Raw genomic sequence first — 20,861 nt, 5'->3', positions numbered from 1 at the left:
CTGAGAACAGAGGACCTGCCATGACCCTGGTCTGAGAACAGAAGACCTGTCATGACCCTGGTCTCAGAACAGAGGACCTGTCATGACCCTGGTCTCAGAACAGAGGACCTGTCATCTATCTTGACCCTGGTCTCAGAACAGAGGACCTGTCATGACCCTGGTCTCAGAACAGAAGACCTATCATGACCCTGGTCTCAGAACAAGGGACCTGTCATGACCCTGGTCTCAGAACAGAGGGCCTACCATATATCATGACCCTGGTCTCAGAACAGAGGACCTACCATCTATCATGACCCTGGTCTCAGAACAGATGACCTGCCATCTATCATGACCCTGGACTCAGAACAGAGGACCTGTCATGACCCTGGTCTCAGAACAGAGGACCTGTCATCTATCATGACCCTGGTCTCAGAACAGAGGACCTGTCATCTATCATGACCCTGGTCTCAGAACAGAGGACCTACCATATATCATGACCCTGGTCTCAGAACAGAGGACCTACCACATGTCATGACCAACACAGCTATGGTAGGACATCGTCTGGCGCATTGTTCCCCCATTAGTAAGCAAGTGGTCGCGTTCCTGTCTGACTACCTCACCGACTTGTGCCAGATCTTACAACGCCTGGATAGTTATTTACACATCAGCTAACAACATATTACATAGCAATCTGATGCCTGACTGCACAGCCGATGACGTGGCACGCAAACATTGGTTGATGCAATGTAGCGCCTGCTCATCTAGTTGGACAGGAAATGGACCAGTGGGTTAGGTTTGGCTAGCAGATTCCTGGTCCAAAGCAGGGTAGGAAATGGACCAGTGTGTTAGGTCTGGCTAGCAGATTCCTGGTCCAAAGCAGGACAGGAAATGAACCAGTGTGCTAGGTCTGGCTAGCAGATTCCTGGTCCAAAGCAGGACAGGAAATGGACCAGTGTGTTAGGTTTAGCTAGCAGATTCCTGGTCCAACGTAGGGCACTATTGTGCAGACCCCACTTTGTCTCCTCCTAATAATAATCGGTCTCCCCCTTCTCATCTGTCTGAATACAATTTTTAATCCAAAGTAGTGCATTCTATAGTGAATAGGATGCCATTTGGGATGTAAGGGTTGTTCCTACAGCACTGCCAGGAGGAGGCATATTGTTATGTTGTTGTCAAGGAGCCTGAAATCAAAAACCTAGTTAATAAATGTCCTTTTACAGTGGGGCAAAAAAGTATTTAGTCAGCCACCAATTGTGCAAGTTCTCCCGCCTAAAAAGATGAGAGAGGCCTGTAATTTTCATCATAGGTACACTTCAACTATGACAGACAAAATGAGAAGAAAACAATCCAGAAAATCACATTGTAGGATTTTTAATTAATTAATTTGCAAATTATGGTGGAAAATAAGTATTTGGTCACCTACAAACAAGCAAGATTTATGGCTCTCACAGACCTGTAACTTCTTCTTTAAGAGGCTCCTCTGTCCTCCACTCATTACCTGTAATGGCACCTGTTTGAACTTGTTATCAATATAAAAGACACCTGTCCACAACCTCAAATAGTCCCACTCCAAACTCCACTATGGCCAAGACCAAAGAGCTGTCAAAGGACACCAGAAACAAAATTGTAGACCTGCACCAGGCTGGGAAGACTGAATCTGCAATAGGTAAGCAGCTTGGTTTGAAGAAATCAACTGTGGGAGCAATTATTAGGAAATGGAAGACATACAAAACCACTGATAATCTCCCTCGATCTGGGGCTCCACGCAAGATCTCACCCCGTGGGGTCAAAATGATCACAAGAACGGTGAGCAAAAATCCCAGAACCACACGGGGGGACCTAGTGAATGACCTGCAGAGAGCTGGGACCAAAGTAACAAAGCCTACCATCAGTAACCCACTACGCCGCCAGGGACTCAAATCCTGCAGTGCCAGACGTGTCCCCCTGCTTAAGCCAGTACATGTCCAGGCCCATCTGAAGTTTGCTATAGAGCATTTGGATGATCCAGAAGAAGATTGGGAGAATGTCAGATGAAACCAAAATATAACTTTTTGGTAAAAACTCAACTCGTTGTGTTTGGAGGACAAAGAATGCTGAGTTGCATCCAAAAACACCATACCATCCAAAAACACCATACCAAAATACCAGCAACAGTGTGTGAAAACCTTGTGAAGACTTACAGAAAACATTTGACCTCTGTCATTGCCAACAAAGGGTATATAACAAAGGATTGAGATACACTTTTATTATTGACCAAATACTTATTTTCCACCATAATTTGCAAATAAATTCATTTAAAATCCTACAATGTGATTTTCTGGATTTTTTTTCTCATTTTGTCTGTCATAGTTAAAGTGTACCTATGATAAATTACAGGCCTCTCTCATCTTTTTAAGTGGGAGAACTTGCACAATTGGTGGCTGACTAAATACTTTTTTGCCCCACTGTAGATGATCCAGCAGTCAGTGAGAGGCAAATGTTGACACACATCTAGAAAGAAACACAATCACAGGATGTTATGAATAGTTCCTTTTATTCATCAGTAGTCTCCTCTCCTCCCTGCCTGTTTTCAATAGCCTGATCTCAGATGTGTCTGTGGTGTCTCGCCATATACCAGCTCCTATGGTCGTTGTCACAGCACAGATCTGGGACCAGGCTGTCCTCAAGGCTTCAGCAGTGGAAGACTGGCACATTCCATATGAAATCATCTTCAGAATAAAATGTCACATCTTCGCCAAATCCAGTAAGGGAATAATTACATTGATAAATCATGAGATTGTATTAGTGCTGATAGTGAGATGGTGATTTACCTACACTCTAAACTACAAAACGGGTTCATCACCATGTTGTTTCTACTCAGACAACATGGTGATGCTGTTTAATTGTTGTGTGCATAAAACCCTCCCAAAATGTATATAGACATCATTAGACTGTGATTATTACAGCAGAGACATTTACAGTCAGTTTGGTTGTCTATATTTCTAATCTGATTGCTTAAAGTCAGGGTTGTCTGTTCATGTCTTCTGTGGTCTGACCTCACCATGAAAGAGCGTTGTGGCTCCATGGGCTTGCAGGGCCTTTATAATAAACAATTCACTTTGAATGCAATTCAATCAGAATCATCTGTAATTGAGGGTACATTTTTAAAGTTTAAATATGCATTAAATCATGTGTTAGATAAAAATGATCAAACATTCACTGGAACCAATTTAATTGGAATTTTAAACCCATAATAAAATTGATGTCCTCGTGACATCTGCAATCGTTGCGCATTTCCGTGTGTGTCTGTAAACGCCTCCTCATGTCACTTCCGGATGTCAAAATGCAGCTATGTTCAGCGGTGGTATCATAGCCACCGGAAAAATGTAATGGAAGAATGAGATTAAAATCAGGCACAACAAGGAGATAGGAAGGTTTCGTTCTAGCAACAATTGTGTCCCTCTCAAATTTCCACGGAGCTTGAAAACCAGGCCGGTCGCATTCAAACACGACCAGAAGTGGACCAGTGATACGGACCTGTTTGGAGCAGTAGCCATCTTTTTGAGAATGGACGGGGCGATACGGCGACCGGCCTGCATCCTGACTAGCGGGCTGGTGGAGGTTGGTGGCCGGGCCTCGATGCTCCAAACACTGCTCATTTTCTCGGCTTTCGGGCTGCTCCTTGGACTGCCCGCTGTCACCGAGGCGAAAGAATGCGACAAACCGTGCGTGAATGGGCAATGCAACACGTCTACGGGCAACTGTGTGTGCAGCCCCGGCTGGGTCGGGGACCAATGCCAACACTGCGGAGGAAGGTTCAGGTGAGAATCGCCGCCTACGACTTCCATTACATATAAGTCATTGGACGAGGTCCTCTCCTGTACGGGGGAGTCTTGTTACCTGTCCCAACGCTCGGTCTCAACATTAATATGCAGCGATTTCAGTGCCAAAACAAATTGTATTTCATTTCCTTCATTTTTAATTTGTATTAGCTAGGACTTTGAATTTAATGTTTTTGAATTTCTAATATGTACAAATGTAATCATTGAATTCATAAATTGAACTTGTATTTCCTGATTTGACACTGAATTGAGTGAATATTATATTCATTTTTAAATATATATATTTCAATTTAATTGAACATTCAAATTAAATGTCTATATTAAGTTGCACTATGGTAGATTGTCTGAATCAAGTTTACAAACTATTATTTCAAGTTTATCAGAGTTTCATACAGAGCCTTCAGAAAGTATTCATACCCCTGGACTTACTACACATGTTGTTACAGCCTGAACTCAAAATGGATTACATATAGTATTTCTATCACCCATCTACATATAATGACAGTTCATTTTTTTAAATGGAATATTTTGCTAATTTATGGAAAATGTAAATAGACACATCATGTAAATGAGATATTGCGTGATGTATTGCTGTCTCTACCACCTTGCCCTTTGCTGTTGTCTGTGCCCAACAATGTTTGTTCCATGTTCTGTGCTGCTGCTATGTTGTGTTGCTACCATTCTGTGTTGCTGTGTTCTGTGTTGCTGTGTTCTGTGTTCTGTGTTGCTGTGTTCTGTGTTGCTGTGTTCTGTGTTCTGTGTTGCTGTGTTCTGTGTTGCTGTGTTCTGTGTTGCTGCCTTGCTATGTTGTTGTCTTAGGTCTCTCTTTATGTAGTGTTGTGGTGTCTCTCTTTATGTAGTGTTGTGGTGTCTCTCTTTATGTAGTGTTGTGGTGCCTCTCTTTATGTAGTGTTGTGGTGTCTCTTTATGTAGTGTTGTGGTGTCTCTTTATGTAGTGTTGTGGTGTCTCTTATGTAGTGTTGTGGTGCCTCTCTTTATGTAGTGTTGTGGTGTCTCTTTGTGGTGTCTCTTTGTGGTGTCTTATGTAGTGTTGTGGTGTCTCTCTTTATGTAGTGTTGTGGTGTCTCTATGTAGTGTTGTGGTGCCTCTTTGTGGTGTCTCTCTTTATGTAGTGTTGTGGTGCCTCTCTTTATGTAGTGTTGTGGTGTCTCTTTGTGGTGCCTCTCTTTATGTAGTGTTGTGGTGTCTCTCTTGTCGTGATGTGTGTTTTGCCCTATATTTATATTTTTAATCCCAGGCCCCTGTCCCTACAAGAGGCCTTTTGGTAGGTCGTCACTGTAAATAAGAATCTGTTATTAACTGACTCTGACCACTGAATCAATACTTTTTAGAAGCACCTTTGGCAGCGATTACAGCTGTACGTTTCTAAGAGCTTTCAACACACCTGGATTGTGCAACATTTGCCCATTTATTTTAAATTTTTATTTGTATTATTTTCACAATTCTTCAAATTGGTTGTTGATCATTGCTAGACAACCATGTTCAGTTCCTCCATAGACATTCAAGTAGATGTTTTCGATTGTATTTTTTTCTCTATATTTTTATTGGACATATGAAGAATTATAAATCAAACAGATGCATCCTTTTATCCCCTATACTTATTGAAACACCTCCCTTTAACAACAAAACCAGCATACATTTTACAATTTTTTGTAACAAATTTACAATTGGAGATAATATATAAATATACATGTGTACACATACACTATAAAAAATATCACAACATACTATCTCTACCCTCCCGTATCCCATTGGCCAAAATGACTTAGAGGGCAACTATTCAAAAAAGGAAAGGAAAGGCTGCCATCTCAAGTTAAAGTTATCCCTAGAGCCTCTCAAAGCATCTCAAGTTAAAGTTATCCGTAGAGCCTCTCAAAGCATCTCAAGTTAAAGTTATCCGTAGAGCCTCTCAAAGCATCTCAAGTTAAAGTTATCCGTAGAGCCTCTCAAAGCATCTCAAGTTAAAGTTATCCGTAGAGCCTCTCAAAGCATCTCAAGTTAAAGTTATCCGTAGAGCCTCTCAAAGCATCTCAAGTTAAAGTTATCCGTAGAGCCTCTCAAAGCATCTCAAGTTAAAGTTATCCCTAGAGCCTCTCAAAGCATCTCAAGTTAAAGTTATCCCTAGAGCCTCTCAAAGCATCTCAAGTTAAAGTTATCCGTAGAGCCTCTCAAAGCATCTCAAGTTAAAGTTATCCGTAGAGCCTCTCAAAGCATCTCAAGTTAAAGTTATCCCTAGAGCCTCTCAAAGCATCTCAAGTTAAAGTTATCCCTAGAGCCTCTCAAAGCATCTCAAGTTAAAGTTATCCGTAGAGCCTCTCAAAGCATCTCAAGTTAAAGTTATCCCTAGAGCCTCTCAAAGCATCTCAAGTTAAAGTTATCCCTAGAGCCTCTCAAAGCATCTCAAGTTAAAGTTATCCCTAGAGCCTCTCAAAGCATCTCAAGTTAAAGTTATCCCTAGAGCCTCTCAAAGCATCTCAAGTTAAAGTTATCCGTAGAGCCTCTCAAAGCATCTCAAGTTAAAGTTATCCCTAGAGCCTCTCAAAGCATCTCAAGTTAAAGTTATCCCTAGAGCCTCTCAAAGCATCTCAAGTTAAAGTTATCCCTAGAGCCTCTCAAAGCATCTCAAGTTAAAGTTATCCCTAGAGCCTCTCGAAGCATCTCAAGTTAAAGTTATCCCTAGAGCCTCTCGAAGCATCTCAAGTTAAAGTTATCCGTAGAGCCTCTCAAAGCATCTCAAGTTAAAGTTATCCCTAGAGCCTCTCAAAGCATCTCAAGTTAAAGTTATCCCTAGAGCCTCTCAAAGCATCTCAAGTTAAAGTTATCCCTAGAGCCTCTCAAAGCATCTCAAGTTAAAGTTATCCGTAGAGCCTCTCAAAGCATCTCAAGTTAAAGTTATCCCTAGAGCCTCTCAAAGCATCTCAAGTTAAAGTTATCCCTAGAGCCTCTCAAAGCATCTCAAGTTAAAGTTATCCGTAGAGCCTCTCAAAGCATCTCAAGTTAAAGTTATCCCTAGAGCCTCTCAAAGCATCTCAAGTTAAAGTTATCCCTAGAGCCTCTCAAAGCATCTCAAGTTAAAGTTATCCGTAGAGCCTCTCAAAGCATCTCAAGTTAAAGTTATCCCTAGAGCCTCTCAAAGCATCTCAAGTTAAAGTTATCCGTAGAGCCTCTCAAAGCATCTCAAGTTAAAGTTATCCGTAGAGCCTCTCAAAGCATCTCAAGTTAAAGTTATCCCTAGAGCCTCTCAAAGCATCTCAAGTTAAAGTTATCCCTAGAGCCTCTCAAAGCATCTCAAGTTAAAGTTATCCGTAGAGCCTCTCAAAGCATCTCAAGTTAAAGTTATCCCTAGAGCCTCTCAAAGCATCTCAAGTTAAAGTTATCCGTAGAGCCTCTCAAAGCATCTCAAGTTAAAGTTATCCCTAGAGCCTCTCAAAGCATCTCAAGTTAAAGTTATCCGTAGAGCCTCTCAAAGCATCTCAAGTTAAAGTTATCCCTAGAGCCTCTCAAAGCATCTCAAGTTAAAGTTATCCCTAGAGCCTCTCAAAGCATCTCAAGTTAAAGTTATCCGTAGAGCCTCTCAAAGCATCTCAAGTTAAAGTTATCCCTAGAGCCTCTCAAAGCATCTCAAGTTAAAGTTATCCCTAGAGCCTCTCAAAGCATCTCAAGTTAAAGTTATCCCTAGAGCCTCTCAAAGCATCTCAAGTTAAAGTTATCCCTAGAGCCTCTCAAAGCATCTCAAGTTAAAGTTATCCCTAGAGCCTCTCAAAGCATCTCAAGTTAAAGTTATCCCTAGAGCCTCTCAAAGCATCTCAAGTTAAAGTTATCCCTAGAGCCTCTCAAAGCATCTCAAGTTAAAGTTATCCCTAGAGCCTCTCAAAGCATCTCAAGTTAAAGTTATCCGTAGAGCCTCTCAAAGCATCTCAAGTTAAAGTTATCCCTAGAGCCTCTCAAAGCATCTCAAGTTAAAGTTATCCCTAGAGCCTCTCAAAGCATCTCAAGTTAAAGTTATCCCTAGAGCCTCTCAAAGCATCTCAAGTTAAAGTTATCCGTAGAGCCTCTCAAAGCATCTCAAGTTAAAGTTATCCCTAGAGCCTCTCAAAGCATCTCAAGTTAAAGTTATCCGTAGAGCCTCTCAAAGCATCTCAAGTTAAAGTTATCCGTAGAGCCTCTCAAAGCATCTCAAGTTAAAGTTATCCGTAGAGCCTCTCAAAGCATCTCAAGTTAAAGTTATCCCTAGAGCCTCTCAAAGCATCTCAAGTTAAAGTTATCCCTAGAGCCTCTCAAAGCATCTCAAGTTAAAGTTATCCGTAGAGCCTCTCAAAGCATCTCAAGTTAAAGTTATCCCTAGAGCCTCTCAAAGCATCTCAAGTTAAAGTTATCCCTAGAGCCTCTCAAAGCATCTCAAGTTAAAGTTATCCGTAGAGCCTCTCAAAGCATCTCAAGTTAAAGTTATCCGTAGAGCCTCTCAAAGCATCTCAAGTTAAAGTTATCCCTAGAGCCTCTCAAAGCATCTCAAGTTAAAGTTATCCGTAGAGCCTCTCAAAGCATCTCAAGTTAAAGTTATCCCTAGAGCCTCTCAAAGCATCTCAAGTTAAAGTTATCCCTAGAGCCTCTCAAAGCATCTCAAGTTAAAGTTATCCCTAGAGCCTCTCAAAGCATCTCAAGTTAAAGTTATCCCTAGAGCCTCTCAAAGCATCTCAAGTTAAAGTTATCCGTAGAGCCTCTCAAAGCATCTCAAGTTAAAGTTATCCCTAGAGCCTCTCAAAGCATCTCAAGTTAAAGTTATCCGTAGAGCCTCTCAAAGCATCTCAAGTTAAAGTTATCCGTAGAGCCTCTCAAAGCATCTCAAGTTAAAGTTATCCCTAGAGCCTCTCAAAGCATCTCAAGTTAAAGTTATCCGTAGAGCCTCTCAAAGCATCTCAAGTTAAAGTTATCCGTAAGAGCCTCTCAAAGCATCTCAAGTTAAAGTTATCCGTAGAGCCTCTCAAAGCATCTCAAGTTAAAGTTATCCGTAGAGCCTCTCAAAGCATCTCAAGTTAAAGTTATCCGTAGAGCCTCTCAAAGCATCTCAAGTTAAAGTTATCCGTAGAGCCTCTCAAAGCATCTCAAGTTAAAGTTATCCGTAGAGCCTCTCAAAGCATCTCAAGTTAAAGTTATCCGTAGAGCCTCTCAAAGCATCTCAAGTTAAAGTTATCCGTAGAGCCTCTCAAAGCATCTCAAGTTAAAGTTATCCGTAGAGCCTCTCAAAGCATCTCAAGTTAAAGTTATCCGTAGAGCCTCTCAAAGCATCTCAAGTTAAAGTTATCCGTAGAGCCTCTCAAAGCATCTCAAGTTAAAGTTATCCGTAGAGCCTCTCAAAGCATCTCAAGTTAAAGTTATCCGTAGAGCCTCTCAAAGCATCTCAAGTTAAAGTTATCCGTAGAGCCTCTCAAAGCATCTCAAGTTAAAGTTATCCGTAGAGCCTCTCAAAGCATCTCAAGTTAAAGTTATCCCTAGAGCCTCTCAAAGCATCTCAAGTTAAAGTTATCCCTAGAGCCTCTCAAAGCATCTCAAGTTAAAGTTATCCCTAGAGCCTCTCAAAGCATCTCAAGTTAAAGTTATCCCTAGAGCCTCTCAAAGCATCTCAAGTTAAAGTTATCCCTAGAGCCTCTCAAAGCATCTCAAGTTAAAGTTATCCCTAGAGCCTCTCAAAGCATCTCAAGTTAAAGTTATCCGTAGAGCCTCTCAAAGCATCTCAAGTTAAAGTTATCCGTAGAGCCTCTCAAAGCATCTCAAGTTAAAGTTATCCCTAGAGCCTCTCAAAGCATCTCAAGTTAAAGTTATCCCTAGAGCCTCTCAAAGCATCTCAAGTTAAAGTTATCCCTAGAGCCTCTCAAAGCATCTCAAGTTAAAGTTATCCCTATAGCCTCTCAAAGCATCTCAAGTTAAAGTTATCCCTAGAGCCTCTCAAAGCATCTCAAGTTAAAGTTATCCCTAGAGCCTCTCAAAGCATCTCAAGTTAAAGTTATCCCTAGAGCCTCTCAAAGCATCTCAAGTTAAAGTTATCCCTAGAGCCTCTCAAAGCATCTCAAGTTAAAGTTATCCCTAGAGCCTCTCAAAGCATCTCAAGTTAAAGTTATCCGTAGAGCCTCTCAAAGCATCTCAAGTTAAAGTTATCCGTAGAGCCTCTCAAAGCATCTCAAGTTAAAGTTATCCGTAGAGCCTCTCAAAGCATCTCAAGTTAAAGTTATCCGTAGAGCCTCTCAAAGCATCTCAAGTTAAAGTTATCCGTAGAGCCTCTCAAAGCATCTCAAGTTAAAGTTATCCGTAGAGCCTCTCAAAGCATCTCAAGTTAAAGTTATCCGTAGAGCCTCTCAAAGCATCTCAAGTTAAAGTTATCCGTAGAGCCTCTCAAAGCATCTCAAGTTAAAGTTATCCGTAGAGCCTCTCAAAGCATCTCAAGTTAAAGTTATCCGTAGAGCCTCTCAAAGCATCTCAAGTTAAAGTTATCCGTAGAGCCTCTCAAAGCATCTCAAGTTAAAGTTATCCGTAGAGCCTCTCAAAGTATATTTTTTTCTGAGTGTAGAAAACACAGATCTTTCAACCAGGATGATGCAGTGGGAGATTTGAAGGATTTCCAGTTGTGCCGGCAGGCTATAAGGGAAGCAAACGTTACAATGTCCGCTTTACTTTTAGTGAGACGAGTCAATGAAGGTGGAACTCCAAATATGGCCATTAGAGGACGAGGCTGCAGGTCAATATCTAGAGAGAGTATTAAAAAAGGATGTCCAATACTCAGACAGTTTAGAACACAAATAAAACATGTGGGTGTCGTCTGCCGGAGTGAATAAACATCTATCACATGTCATTTGTGTCTGGGAAGAATTTACTACGTTTTTCTTTGGTTGTGTGAATTCTGTGCAAGACTTTGACCTGAATTAAACCTAACTGAGCACATGATGTGGAGTTAACCCTAAAGTCCTCCTCCCGCGAGTCATCTGTAAAGTCCTCCTCCCTCCAGTCATCTGTAAAGTCCTCCTCCCTCCAGTCATCTGTAAAGTCCTCCTCCCTCCAGTCATCTGTAAAGTCCTCCTCCCTCCAGTCATCTGTAAAGTCCTCCTCCCTCCAGTCATCTGTAAAGTCCTCCTCCCTCCAGTCATCTGTAAAGTCCTCCTCCCTCCAGTCATCTGTAAAGTCCTCCTCCCTCCAGTCATCTGTAAAGTCCTCCTCCCTCCAGTCATCTGTAAAGTCCTCCTCCCTCCAGTCATCTGTAAAGTCCTCCTCCCTCCAGTCATCTGTAAAGCCTCCTCCCTCCAGTCATCTGTAAAGCCTCCTCCCTCCAGTCATCTGTAAAGTCCTCCTCCCTCCAGTCATCTGTAAAGCCTCCTCCCTCCAGTCATCTGTAAAGCCTCCTCCCTCCAGTCATCTGTAAAGTCCTCCTCCCTCCAGTCATCTGTAAAGCCTCCTCCCTCCAGTCATCTGTAAAGTCCTCCTCCCTCCAGTCATCTGTAAAGTCCTCCTCCCTCCAGTCATCTGTAAAGCCTCCTCCCTCCAGTCATCTGTAAAGCCTCCTCCCTCCAGTCATCTGTAAGGCCTCCTCCCTCCAGTCATCTGTAAAGTCCTCCTCCCTCCAGTCATCTGTAAAGTCCTCCTCCCTCCAGTCATCTGTAAAGCCTCCTCCCGCCAGTCATCTGTAAGGCCTCCTCCCTCCAGTCATCTGTAAAGCCTCCTCCCTCCAGTCATCTGTAAAGTCCTCCTCCCTCCAGTCATCTGTAAAGTCCTCCTCCCTCCAGTCATCTGTAAAGTCCTCCTCCCTCCAGTCATCTGTAAAGTCCTCCTCCCTCCAGTCATCTGTAAAGTGCTCCTCCTGCCAGTCATCTGTAAAGTCCTCCTCCCTCCAGTCATCTGTAAAGTCCTCCTCCCTCCAGTCATCTGTAAAGCCTCCTCCCTCCAGTCATCTGTAAAGTCCTCCTCCCGCCAGTCATCTGTAAAGTCCTCCTCCCTCCAGTCATCTGTAAAGTCCTCCTCCCTCCAGTCATCTGTAAAGTCCTCCTCCCTCCAGTCATCTGTAAAGCCTCCTCCCTCCAGTCATCTGTAAAGCCTCCTCCTGCCAGTCATCTGTAAAGTCCTCCTCCCTCCAGTCATCTGTAAAGCCTCCTCCTGCCAGTCATCTGTAAAGCCTCCTCCCTCCAGTCATCTGTAAAGCCTCCTCCCTCCAGTCATCTGTAAAGCCTCCTCCCTCCAGTCATCTGTAAAGTCCTCCTCCCTCCAGTCATCTGTAAAGTCCTCCTCCCTCCAGTCATCTGTAAAGTCCTCCTCCCTCCAGTCATCTGTAAAGTCCTCCTCCCTCCAGTCATCTGTAAAGTCCTCCTCCCTCCAGTCATCTGTAAAGCCTCCTCCCTCCAGTCATCTGTAAAGTCCTCCTCCCGCCAGTCATCTGTAAATTCCTCCTCCCTCCAGTCATCTGTAAAGCCTCCTCCCTCCAGTCATCTGTAAAGCCTCCTCCCTCCAGTCATCTGTAAAGCCTCCTCCCTCCAGTCATCTGTAAAGCCTCCTCCCTCCAGTCATCTGTAAAGCCTCCTCCCTCCAGTCATCTGTAAAGCCTCCTCCCTCCAGTCATCTGTAAAGCCTCCTCCCGCCAGTCATCTGTAAAGTCTTCCTCCCTCCAGTCATCTGTAAAGTCCTCCTCCCGCCAGTCATCTGTAAAGTCCTCCTCTCGTCAGTCATCTGTAAAGTCCTCCTCTCGCCAGTCATCTGTAAAGTCCTCCTCCCTCCAGTCATCTGTAAGGCCTCCTCCCTCCAGTCATCTGTAAGGCCTCCTCCCTCCAGTCATCTGTAAATTCCTCCTCCCTCCAGTCATCTGTAAGGCCTCCTCCCTCCAGTCATCTGTAAGGCCTCCTCCCTCCAGTCATCTGTAAGGCCTCCTCCCTCCAGTCATCTGTAAATTCCTCCTCCCTCCAGTCATCTGTAAGGCCTCCTCCCTCCAGTCATCTGTAAGGCCTCCTCCCTCCAGTCATCTGTAAAGTCCTCCTCCCTCCAGTCATCTGTAAAGCCTCCTCCCTCCAGTCATCTGTAAAGTCCTCCTCCCTCCAGTCATCTGTAAAGTCCTCCTCCCTCCAGTCATCTGTAAAGTCCTCCTCCCTCCAGTCATCTGTAAAGTCCTCCTCCCTCCAGTCATCTGTAAAGCCTCCTCCCTCCAGTCATCTGTAAAGTCCTCCTCCCTCCAGTCATCTGTAAAGCCTCCTCCCTCCAGTCATCTGTAAAGTCCTCCTCCCTCCAGTCATCTGTAAAGCCTCCTCCCTCCAGTCATCTGTAAAGTCCTCCTCCCTCCAGTCATCTGTAAAGTCCTCCTCCCTCCAGTCATCTGTAAAGTCCTCCTCCCTCCAGTCATCTGTAAAGCCTCCTCCCTCCAGTCATCTGTAAAGTCCTCCTCCCTCCAGTCATCTGTAAAGCCTCCTCCCTCCAGTCATCTGTAAAGTCCTCCTCCCTCCAGTCATCTGTAAAGTCCTCCTCCCGCCAGTCATCTGTAAAGCCTCCTCCCTCCAGTCATCTGTAAAGTCCTCCTCCTGCCAGTCATCTGTAAAGTCCTCCTCCCTCCAGTCATCTGTAAAATCAAGTTCAGGTTCACTAACTCAGTCTGTCTTGATTTTGTTTATTGGAGAGGGTTCAGAGGACAGCATAATGTCATATAATCTAGAAATCAGACCTTGCCGATTCCACGGGAGGGACAAAATCTCTAGGCAGCTAATGAGAGTGAACAAAGTTACTTGCTTGAATATAGCAGAAAAGATTATGAGCCAGATTAGATTTAGCAACAAGATCATTAAAACTGACAAACTTCCCATCTAAAAATACATCTTTGAAACAAACCAAACCTCTCTCACGCCACAAAACAAAAGCCTGGTGGAGTTTGGAGGGTAAAAATAGGTGGTCGATACAGAGGGCTTAGAAGAGAAGGGACAGAAAGTCTAACATGTTGACCAAATTATCTCCAGATCTTCAGAGCAGAGAGCACAATGCGGTTTCCAGTATACTCTGAAAGACACAGGGACAGTGGGGCACAGGGACAGTGGGGCACAGGGACAGTGGGACATTGGGGCACAGGCAAGAGCAGAAAGGAGGATGATTGGCAGGTGTGCACATCTTATAAGCAGCAGTTGGTCCCTGGAGCATTACACCAGACCATAATCTTTTGAATATTGGCTGCCCAATAGTGAAGCAGTACATTTGGAAGTGCCAATCCTCCATCTCGTCTCCTTTTGAAGTATTGCTCTACGTATCCTAGGTGATTTGCCTGCCCAGATAATGACTGATGAGCCTATCAAACTTGCTAATTTTTAAAATTTTGGTAGAAAGATCGGAAGATGTTGAAAAAGGTATAGAAGCCTTGGTAAAATGTTAATTTTAACAGATTGGATTCTGCCAGCTAAAGAGGCAGACTATCCCAGCATTGTAATCCTACTTTAACTCGTATGACTAGGCTTGCAAAGTTTGTTTTATGGAGGGTAGCCAGAGAGTGTGTTATATTCACACTTAAATAATAGTAGATCATCTGCATAGTGTCACTTTGTGCTCTTCACCACCTCAGTGGATTCCAGTAATTGATGGTGATAATTTTAAGGCCAAGGAGAGCAGTTCTTTATCAAAAGAAAAAAGGAGCAGGGACAGAGAGCACCCTTGGCGGGTCCCTCTGGAGAGGGTGAAGTATTTTGAATGTTGATAGTTCTTGTGGACGCTAGCCGTAGGAGCAGAATAGAGCAGATGAATCCATGATATGAAATTGGACCCAAAACCAAATCTTAAAATAAATAATCCCACTCCACCCAGGCGAAAGACTTCTCTGCATCAAGAGAAACAACAATTCTGAGGTCTGGAGAGATAGGAGAGAGTATAATATTCAAAAGCAGGCGTACTTTGGAAGCCAGTTGTCGCCTCTTTGATGAAACCCGTTTGACCATCAGATATGACACCCTGAAGGTTCCAACCGGTATTCTAGAACCTTAACTAATAGTTTAACATCAGCGTTCAAAAGTGAAACGGGCCGATATCCACCACATTCCGCTGTATCTTTATCTTAAGTAGAAGTGAGATGGAGGCTAGGGTTAGCGTCAGGGGGAGAGACCCACGTGATAACGCGTCGGTGAACATATCTAATAGTAACGCTGCGGGTTGATCTGAGAATTTGTTTATACAAATTGACTGGGAAGCCATCAGGGCCTGGGGCCTTGCCATCACAGCCTGGGGCCTTGCCATCACAGCCTGGGGCCTTGCCATCACAGCCTGGGGCCTTGCCATCACAGCCTGGGGCCTTGCCATCACAGCCTGGGGCCTTGCCATCACAGCCTGGGGCCTTGCCATCAGGGCCCGGGGCCTTGCCATCAGGGCCCGGGGCCTTGCCATCAGGGCCCGGGGCCTTGCCATCAGGGCCCGGGGCCTTGCCATCAGGGCCTGGGCCCTTGCCATCAGGGCCTGGGCCCTTGCCATCACGGCCTGGGGCTTTGCCATCACGGCCTGGGGCCTTGCCATCAGAGCCTGGGGCCTTGCCATCAGAGCCTGGGGCCTTGCCATCAGAGCCTGGGGCCTTGCCATCAGAGCCTGGGGCCTTGCCACTTTGCATTAACTTTAGACCCTTTGTTATGTCATCTTGATGCAGAGTGTTATCCAGAACTTTACTCATGTCCATATCAATGGATGAGAAATCCACGTTATCTAAAAAGTTGTCCACAGCCGTATTATCTGATGGGCGTTCAGATTTGTAGAGGTTAGTTGAATTAATATTAGAGGGATCACTTGTAAGATTACGGGAAGAGTCATAGACCTGAGAGATAAGATGCTGACATGGCATTTAAGTTGGTGTGCCAATAGGTGGCTGGTCTTGTCACCATATTCGTAGTACGTCCCCCTTGTTCGTTGCAATAGAAACTCTGCTTCATCAGTGGAAAGCAGATTAATTGAGTTTGAAGTTTCAGCCTCTGCGTATAATTAATGGGATGGTGAAGTTGAATATTGGCGGTCTATTGCCAGGATTGAGTCCACCAGTTCCTGACATAATGAGCATTGTAAGAAATGATCTTTCCTCGTAATACAGCGTTGAAAGTCTCCCAAAGAAGAGAGGGGGAGGTGTCATCATTTTTATTAATTTGAATGAATACATCTGTTGGTCGAAATAAATTAGAAGGAATTCTTTGTTAGACAATAGGGCCGTGTAAAATCTTCAATTCAACAGTTTTTTTGCATTCGGAGTAAGAGCTACGTTTTTCAAGTAGATTTAAGTTAAAAATGTAACTCGGACACTCAGGAACTTTCACTGTCTTCTTGGTAAGCAACTCCAATGTAGATTTGGCCTTGTGTTTCAGGTTATTGTCCTGCTGAAAGGTGAATTCATCTCCCAGTGTCTGGTGGAAAGCTGACTGAACCAGGTTTCCTCTAGGATTTTGCCTGTGCTTAGCTCTGTAATTTTTTCTACAAGCATACCCATAACATGATGCAGCCACCACTATGCTTGAAAATATGAAGAGTGGTACTCCGTGATGTATTGGATTTGCCCAAAACAAAACACTTTGTATTCAGGACAAAAAGTGAACTGCTTTACCACATTTGTTTGCAGTATTACTTTGGTGTCGTGTTGCAAACAGAATACATGTTTTGGAATATTTGTATTCTTCTTTTTAGTCAGTCAAATAGTTACTCCACAATATGACCTATCTCCAGTTTTCTCCTATCACAGCCATTCAACTCTGTAACTGTTTTAAAGTCACCATTGGCCTCATGATGAAATCCCCGAGGGGTTTCTTTCCACTCCGGTAACTCGGTTAGGAAGGACGCCTGTTTCTTTGTAATGACTGTGTGTATTGATACACCATCCAAAATGTAATTAATAACTTCACCATGCTCAAAGGATATTCAATGTCTGCTTTTTTGTTGTTGTAAGGCATTGGAAAACCTCCTTGCTCGACTGAGGGACCTTACATAATTGTATGTGTGGGGTACAGAGATGAGGTAGTCGATCAAAAACCATGCAAAAACAAACAGCTTTCTAATGTCAAAATAAGTTTGTTACTCACAAAATCTGGAATTTTAAGCAACTACCTTCATTTACTTCTCCTCTTATGATGGTAAGTCGAATACATGCCTATCCAGCACCTCCAAATATTATCTGGCACCTGCTTGGTAAACAACCAGTGTAGACGAACAGTGAGATGTTGACTTACTGGCCTTTCCCAACAATGCAGAGAGAGGGAAAAATGATAGCACGAGGAATTGTACACAATGAGTAGCCTAACCATAGCTTGTAACGATAACAATCACTCATTACTGACACGAACAGGTCGGAAGTCTACAACAGCTCAATAGATTGGAGGTTCCTTTTTTTTGGAAGAACATACCGACCATAACAGGAGTAAATAAAGGTATTTCCTGGTTAAAGAACAGCTCAGCATACATCCCTCTCTGTCCCTCTCTGTCCCTGTATGTCCCTGTAGGTCCCTCTCTGTCCCTCTCTGTCCCTGTAGGTCCTTCTCTGTCCCTCTCTGTCCCTCTCTGTCCCTGTTCATTGATCAGCCATCTGGCTTTGTGACTGGCAAGGACAGTCACACTAAAACATTATGGTAGATTGTGTGAGCTGTCATTAAATGTGGATGTTGTCATTTAACTCTTCAACCGTCCTCTGTCTATAGTAAGGTTGCAAAGTCGGAAACTGATCTGACTGATCTGTCCTCTCCTATAGGCTAACCTCTGACCCTTTCTCGCTCTCCTATTGGTTGACTGGTCTGACCTTTGACCTCTTCTCTCTCCTATAGGCTGACTGGTCCCTCAGGGTTCCTGACAGACGGACCAGGGAACTACAAGTACAAGACCAAGTGCACCTGGCTCATTGAGGGAACGTCAGTTTAACTTTAGACTAATAGCACAACAACAGCATGCCTGTACCCTGCACAATGTCACTGAAAGCCCAATCTACAGTCAGTGTCAGTTTATTAGGTACACCACCCTGTTCACCCAAATGGTTGGCTCCTACAGACGGTGAGTCGCGTGGCTGTGGCTTGCTATATAAAGCAGGCAGACGGCCATCCAAGTATTCCGTTACCGTTTGATTGACCGTTAGAATGAGCAAAACAAGTGACCTAAGAGACTCTGAGCGTGGTATAATTGTCGGTGCCGGGCACGCCGGTTCCAGTATCTCAGAAACCGCTGCACTACTGGGCTTTTCACACCCAACAGTATCTAGGTGTTTTACAGAGAATGGTGTGACAAACAAAACACATCCAGTCAGCAGCAGTCCTGTGGGTGAAGACATCTCGTTGATGAGAGAAGTCCAAGGAGAATGGCAGAATGGTGCAGGCTGACAGGCACAAACAGACAAATAATGGTGCAGTACAACAGTGTGCAGAACAGCATCTCGGAGCACAACTCGTTGGTCCTTGTCATAGATGGGCTATTGCAGTAGACGACCACACCGGGTTCCACTCCTATCAGCTCGAAGAAGCGGCTCCATTGGGCACACGATGGACAACTGAGGAGTGGCAAAACGTCACCTGGTGCCACGAATCCTGGTTCCATGCGGATGGCAGAGTCAGGATATGGCCCCATCCTGCCTGGTGTCAACGGTACAGGCTGGTGGTGTAATGCTGTGGAGAATATTTTTCTGGCACACATTAGGTCCCTTGATACCATTTGAGCAACGTTTCCATCCCTGAACAAATCAGGCTGTTCTGGAGGCCAAGGGGGTGGCCGACCCGGTGCTGTTCTGGAGGCCAAGGGGGTGGCCGACCCGGTGCTGTTCTGGAGGCCAAGGGGGTGGCCGACCCGGTGCTGTTCTGGAGGCCAAGGGGGTGGCCGACCCGGTGCTGTTCTGGAGGCCAAGGGGGCGACCCGGTACTGTTCTGGAGGCCAAGGGGGGCGACCCGGTACTGTTCTGGAGGCTTAGGGGGCACCGACCCAGTACTAGATGGGTGTACCTAATAAACTGAGTGTATATAGCCAAGCTTCTCTTAAAGATCAACCAAAAATATGTTGCTATTTATTAACTGAAAGGTATACCAAGTGATAAGCTAAGCTTCATAATATGCAGTGATGTTTGTGTTAACTGTTTTTGCCAGTTCATTCTCTATGCAAATAGAGATGTTTCATTTACATTAAGCGTGCAGGGCACACAGTTATCAGGGCACACAGTTATCAGGGCACACAGTTATCAGGGCACACAGTTATCAGGGCACACAGTTATCAGGGCTCTAATAGGGCTCTTTGACCAGGACCCATATGGCTCTAATAGGGCACTTTGACCAGGACCCATAGGGCTCTAATAGGGCACTTTGACCAGGACCCATAGGGCTCTAATAGGGCACTTTGACCAGGACCCATAGGGCTCTAATAGGGCACTTTGACCAGGACACATAGGGCTCTAATAGGGCACTTTGACCAGGACCCATAGGGCTCTAATAGGGCACTTTGACCAGGACACATAGGGCTCTAATAGGGCACTTTGACCAGGACCCATAGGGCTCTAATAGGGCACTTTGACCAGGACACATAGGGCTCTAATAGGGCACTTTGACCAGGACACATAGGGCTCTGTGACTAGGATCCATAGGGCTCTAATAGGGCACTTTGACTAGGACCCATAGGGCTCTAATAGGGCTATTTGACCAGGACCCATAGGGCTCTAATAGGGCTCTTTGACCAGGACCCATAGGGCTATTTAACCAGGACCCATAGGGCTCTAATAGGGCACTTTGACCAGGACCCATAGGGCTCTAATAGGGCACTTTGACCAGGACCCATAGGGCTCTAATAGGGCACTTTGACTAGGACCCATAGGGCTCTTTGACCAGGACCCATAGGGCTCTAATAGGGCACCTTAACCAGGACCCATAGGGCTCTAATAGGGCACTTTGACCAGGACCCATAGGGCTCTAATAGGGCTCTTTGACCAGGACCCATAGGGCTCTAATAGGGCACATTGACCAGGACCCATAGCGCTCTAATAGGGCACTGTGACCAGGACCCATAGGGCTCTAATAGGGCTCTTTGACCAGGACCCATAGGGCTCTAATAGGGCACCTTAACCAGGACCCATAGGGCTCTAATAGGGCACTTTGACCAGGACCCATAGGGCTCTAATAGGGCTCTTTGACCAGGACCAATAGGGCTCTAATAGGTCACATTGACCAGGACCCATAGGGCTCTTTGACCAGGACCCATAGGGCTCTAATAGTGCTCTGGTCTAAAGTAGTTCATTATATAGAGAATTGTGGGCCATTTGGGAGACAGTCTTCTAGTACAACTCTACTGACCTTCAGCACTGGGCATCTGGTGCTGAGACAGAAGGACATGATTGTGGTTTTAATAGACAACATATCCGTGACCATATATGGACAAGTTCCTCTTTCCCGAGAACCATTCTCTTTGACCCTTCTGCCTCTAAATGATGATATTTGTGAACATGTAAATTATTCCAGAGGTGAAGAGACGTTGAATTGATTTTTTTTACAAGCATTGCCAAGTGTTCCATGAGTTTTTACAGTGACAACATTTTGAACACTTGTGGGTTTTCTGCTCTGCTGAACTTCAACCATATCCATATTTATCTTAACAGTGTCTCCTAGACCTGAGGTTATCCATATTTATCTTAACAGTGTCTCCTAGACCTGAGGTTATCCATAATTAGTTGAACTAAAGGCTAATAGTTTTTTTTCCAACCAAAGGCCTGACTGTGTTCTGTCCTGCAGGCCCAACAGCATCCTCAGACTGAGGTTGGACCACTTTGCTACAGAGTGCAGCTGGGACCACCTGTATGTGTACGATGGGGACTCTATCTACACTCCTCTACTGGCTGCCTTCAGGTGGGTACAGGGAGGACGATGGTGATTGTAGATGGAGGTGGTGATTGTAGATGGAGGTGGTGATTGTAGATGGAGGTGGTGATTGTAGATGGAGGTGGTGATTGTAGATGGAGGTGGTGATTGTAGATGGAGGTGGTGATTGTAGATGGAGGTGGTGATTGTAGATGGAGGTGGTGATTGTAGATGGAGGTGGTGATTGTAGATGGAGGTGGTGATTGTAGAT

The 20,861-nt window shown here is 44.5% G+C and overlaps 1 protein-coding gene across 1 annotated transcript in view; it reads left to right on the top strand.

The window, feature by feature from the left end:
* The first annotated feature begins 3,289 nt into the window (after positions 1 to 3,289).
* The window catches only part of LOC112236362 (attractin), a 210,999-nt gene continuing 193,427 nt past the window's right edge, over positions 3,290 to 20,861 (top strand). The window contains 3 exon segments of the mRNA XM_042330405.1: positions 3,290 to 3,779; positions 17,597 to 17,680; positions 20,525 to 20,638. Of these exon segments, the coding sequence (XP_042186339.1) occupies positions 3,526 to 3,779; positions 17,597 to 17,680; positions 20,525 to 20,638 (452 nt within the window). The 5' untranslated portion in view covers positions 3,290 to 3,525.

The sequence above is a fragment of the Oncorhynchus tshawytscha genome, linkage group LG11 (assembly GCF_018296145.1).
Source record: "Oncorhynchus tshawytscha isolate Ot180627B linkage group LG11, Otsh_v2.0, whole genome shotgun sequence".
Taxonomy (NCBI): Eukaryota; Metazoa; Chordata; class Actinopteri; order Salmoniformes; family Salmonidae; genus Oncorhynchus; species Oncorhynchus tshawytscha.
This window is presented reverse-complemented; position numbering and strand designations above follow the sequence as displayed.